Source organism: Echiichthys vipera (genome assembly GCF_963691815.1).
Source record: "Echiichthys vipera genome assembly, chromosome: 7".
Lineage (NCBI taxonomy): Eukaryota > Metazoa > Chordata > Actinopteri > Perciformes > Trachinidae > Echiichthys > Echiichthys vipera.
The window spans coordinates 15,731,289-15,736,012 of NC_139832.1; the positions used below are offsets into that span (position 1 = coordinate 15,731,289).

The 4,724-nt window shown below is 38.4% G+C and overlaps 1 protein-coding gene across 1 annotated transcript; it reads right to left on the minus strand.

The window, feature by feature from the left end:
• Positions 1–761: 761 nt before the first annotated feature.
• On the minus strand, positions 762–3,476 carry LOC310949381 (B-cell receptor-associated protein 29-like). Its single transcript, XM_083916828.1, has 8 exons — positions 3,402–3,476; positions 2,974–3,080; positions 2,673–2,773; positions 2,410–2,557; positions 2,086–2,221; positions 1,755–1,851; positions 1,407–1,507; positions 762–1,275 (listed from the first exon to the last, which is right to left on the minus strand). Exons 2-8 carry the CDS (start codon positions 3,063–3,065, stop codon positions 1,240–1,242), a joined length of 711 nt encoding a protein of 236 aa, XP_083772954.1. The 5' UTR covers positions 3,066–3,080; positions 3,402–3,476; the 3' UTR covers positions 762–1,239.
• Positions 3,477–4,724: the final 1,248 nt, after the last annotated feature.

Genomic DNA, 4,724 nt, shown 5'->3' on the forward strand with positions numbered 1-4,724 from the left:
ATCTTCTCTTCCTGTTAATGGTCTCACCCTATTTAGTTAAAGAACCTACAGCTGCACTTATACACCTGTATATTCTCATGATTGGGATCTCTAATTAAACTCAAATATGTACAATATAACCACTTGCTTTTTATTCTTAAAAGAGAGCATAAGACAGAAAAAGATAATTTAAAAGAAAGACGTGGTATCACATTTAGGGGTGGTCGCTACCGTAATAGCTGTAGGTACTCTAGGTTGGATCAAAAGTGTGACTATCAAATTAAATATTTGATAAAGAAAAATGAATAAAGAAAAAATAACAAAAATGTATAACTTTAATTCATTAAAAACCTTACACGGAGAACCAATTAAATGTAGGGCCTTGTCTCACATTCAGATTCTGAGTAAGTATTCTCAAAAAATGTATCGTTAATCAAGTAAATATATTAATAATAATTATCAGAGATAATAATAAAAATGACTAGTTAAACCAGAGTTCCTCAGGGGCATCACCTTTGGGTTATGAAGGAAGTGATGACTAATATAAAAGTCTCATGAAAAATAATAAACTATTAATTAAGGGTTAAGACCAATTAAATGCAATGGTTTACTCAGTTGAAGGATTTAAAGTTCCTTTAAGAGGCTGGCACATTCATCTTTGTGTAATATCAAATAAACAGATAAATTGTAAACACAAACATTTATTAACAAATTAATAAATGCAACAAACAAAACACAATAAACTAACTGAAGCTAAACAACAAATGTGTGTGTGTGTGTGTGTGTGTGTGTGTGTGTGTGTGTGTGTGTGTGTGTGTGTGTGTGTGTGTGTGTGTGTGTGTGTGTGTGTGAATACACCATTGTGGTGGTCTATGCAAATCTTTGAGTAAATCGGTGCACCATCTCTGCAGTGACATCAAGTTTATTATATTAGCGTAATGTATTTCCTGGGATGATTAGTAGTTTCTGGGATGTTGCCAGGCATTAATCATTATTACATTTTAGAATTACATGTAGCAATAAGCATGAGCCCCCTGAGACAAAACTTCAATTCATTTGTACACTTTTCCTTATAACATGCAAAAAGACAGATGTTTGTGAAAAGTGCCTCAGTTCAAATTCAAAGGAAAATGAAAGTTGTAAAACATAATACAAACATTGCCTCTGGTGGCATAATATGTGTAGCACACAGTTCAAGTGAGAGGAGAAAAGGTATCCATATACAGAGGAGAAATGAAAACTGTCACTGGGTTCCTGTGGTTACTGATCCTTTTTGTTTGCAGGACTCTGGAGATTCTGTGGATCAAGTAAAGGATTAATAACTCTAAAACAATCCAGTATTAGTAGTGTCACTATAACTGTTTCGTGATTTGGTATTTGCATGCACATACTGTATACAGTACAGTACATGTGTGACTGCGTTTTACCTGGAGCTGATTGTGTTCCCTCAGTAGTCTGTCATACTCTTGCGCTAGACCTTTGGCCTGCCTCCTCATGGCCTCCACTTCCGCACCAGACTTGTTCACAGCTACACACAAACAAGTGCTACATCTAAGAATTGGTCTACATATCATCAATACCCTTTATTAGCTACTTTCATAATACCACAGCTCTTGAGTGCATGCAAGACGAAACATGTGATGGCCCATGCTCTGCAAAGGTCTAATAGTATTTTCTCATAATTCTAGTGTTTCATGAACAATTTATAATAATTATTTGGCTTTAAAAGGCATAACTGCAGATCATCCTGTATGAAGGAAGTGATGATTACTCACCCTCTTCTGCAGCCTTCACTTGACCTTCCAGCTTCTCAGCCTCCAGCTTCAGTTGCTGGTTTTTCGCTGACATGGTTTTTTCCTCATCCAGGAGAGCCTGAGCATAAAGATACTCTTTAATTACCAACAGTACAACAGAGCACATACATAATACAAATCATAGAAACCCTTCTTTGAAAAAAACAGTATTACTGCCTACATGCTTTAAAACATACAAACATTTTGAAAAGTAATTTTATACTGAAGGTACACTATAAACTGCAGTAGATATTACATGTTTGGAGAAGAAACGAGCAAAAAGAAGTTTAAATTCCGTCATCCGACGTCTCACTTGTTTGAGCATCATGTTGTCATCCTGATGTTGCTTGGCTGCTTTGACAGCACCGTCCATCTGTGCTTGAAGGCTTGCACTGATCGCCACGGTGACATCAACCTGGTTTAGCAAGGTGACAATCCGACGCATGATACTGAGATGAGTTCACAGGACAGGAAAAGACGAGAACCGGCAAAAAAAAAAAAAGAGAGAAAAGGCAGGACAAGACAGGATCTCAGGAAGTGGACAGTTGTGTGAATAGTAAAATGATGTTCATCCTTGACTAAGGTCCCATCCACATGCTGTTACTTTGAATAAATGTGGGAAAAAAATAATACTAACAGCCAGAGGAAGAGAGAAAAGCCAGAAATGTAGAGGTTTCTTTGAGCTCTGAAAAGCTTCATGTGGACATTGTCGTACAAATTTGGGTTCACATTGGCATCATGCATGGGCTCGGGACCGGAGTACTTCCGCACCTCACGGACAGCATCTGAGAGTGGACAGGGGAACAGAAGCATCGCTAGGCTGGACTTAACCTGAAGTTTACTCAGTGTTGTTCAATCTTGCAATTCAAATTGCAATTCAATCTTATTCAAGATGCTTACCAAGGAAAAGAACAATAAGAACCATGATCATAGTAAAGAAGCATTTGTTCCAATATGGAGATAACCAGTTCCATATTCTCCATCTGAAAACTGAACACCACCTACAGGGTATAAGGACAATGTGAGTGTAACACAATATACAGTAGATCCACCAAGAAAGGACATACATGCACTCTGCTTGTGATTTGTGTGAAACAAACTCTGCATACGACATAGGGTAAAAAAATCCAAAGGAAGCTGAGCATGAGTTGCTGAATGAACTTCAGATAATGTTTCGGGTGTATGTGTTAAATTGCAGTACCTCCGTGCTGATATAAAGGGTATACACAAGATAAGGTTGACTGCTATTTCTGCATAGAGGAAGAAAGCCACAGCCGTCCACTGGAGAGTCATTGTGACTGTGATTTCCTGAGTAGATGAACAGGATTTTAATTAGCTCCATGTACAATATGACATTTACAATATATACATTTCAAAACAGAAATCCAATATATCAAACATTTCTCTCCATTAAATAAAAACTTTTTGAGTACAGGCCTACACACACAAGGTCTGTAGGTCTACATAAAACAGTCAGTTTGCAGCAGGCATTCACAGCCCAGTTACTATTTATAGGCTTTTACTTCTAAATCTATTCTTACTCCTCAGCGTTAGTATCATCGGCTCATTTTGTTGAAGAGTATGAGGTGGTTGATCTATTCCAAGCAATAAACCTTATTGTTGGCTTACCAGATAAAGTTGTCCGATCAGAAGAATGGGAAGGCCGAGACACGCATACGCTCACACAAATTCACAACAGCTGCTGGTGGGCATCGGAGGAGCTGCTGCCCTAAATAAAGCTCTCTGGCTGGTTGACATCATTGGTCAGCCCCTTTAGATCTGTTAAAGATCACAATCTGACTGACCGAACAAACCAAAAGCTTTAGTTTCAGCCTATTGAGTGCAAGATTTTGCTTTTTTTCCCCTTTCTGCACCAGTTTTTATTCTAGGTATGCGAGTTATCCTCTCACATTTCGTGCCACAGTACAAAAATAGCCATGTAAGTGAGAGACACTCGGCCTCATTATTTAAACAATAATTAAGCTTTTGTGTTTGTTATTTATCCCAAGACCTCTTAAATAACCAGACAGATTTAATATTTTCAACATGTCTTTGGATATACTGACTTCACTGATATTTTCTGCACACAAGAAACCAAGCAAAGGTCCACAAGGGGGCAATGTTATCTAATGTCACAATATAGCTTTTGCACAGTGGCAGGAAGCCGGAGGTCCTTTATGTTTTGCAGTTATTTCCGTGAATTCAATCCAAATATTCCCTATGTGTCGAGGAGATATACAGACAGCCGGCAGTGTGGATAAAGGGCTCAGTAACACTTCAGATAAATATAAATAGTTGTCACTGAAATAGCAGATTCTAAAAGCACATTTATTGCAAAAAGACTTGAAAGGATTGCTCTTCTTGTGTCTATGTGCACCATTTACAAAGAAACACAAACAGCTATTGGTTTGCTCATCTTTCTCATAAACACATAAATTGCATAAGTGTTGCAGATCAACAACAGAGACTGAAGGAATTCTGGAGCACAACCTTCAGTATGCTCTTCTTCCTTTTTTACTCATGATTTCTTTTACCAAATTCAGCTCCATTGCCTTTTCTGTGTATTTTCTCCCTCAACACTGTATTCAGCCTGTAGAGTGTATTCATGCAGGCTTCCTCTGTGAAAGAGGCGGATAGCTGTGATCCTCTTTGACTGTATGTCTCAGGAGTGCTGAGGAGCAAAAATGTTTACAGCTGCAACCTGTGATAGCTTTTTGAGAGTGGCCAAATGAGTGTAGTAGCACTGAATGTGCTTTGATTGCTCCCCTCTCACCATTGCAGAGGTCGATGCTCAGGAGAGTGAAGAGTCATTACACCGAAATGCCTGCAACATAAGCAGATGGTCAGGCTACGGTGATAAGTGTGTTTGGTGGAGTAGCCTGAGAGCTCCATCCATTCTATTTATCGTCTGTCTGTAGACATTTATGTTATGACATTTCTGTACTGAGGTAC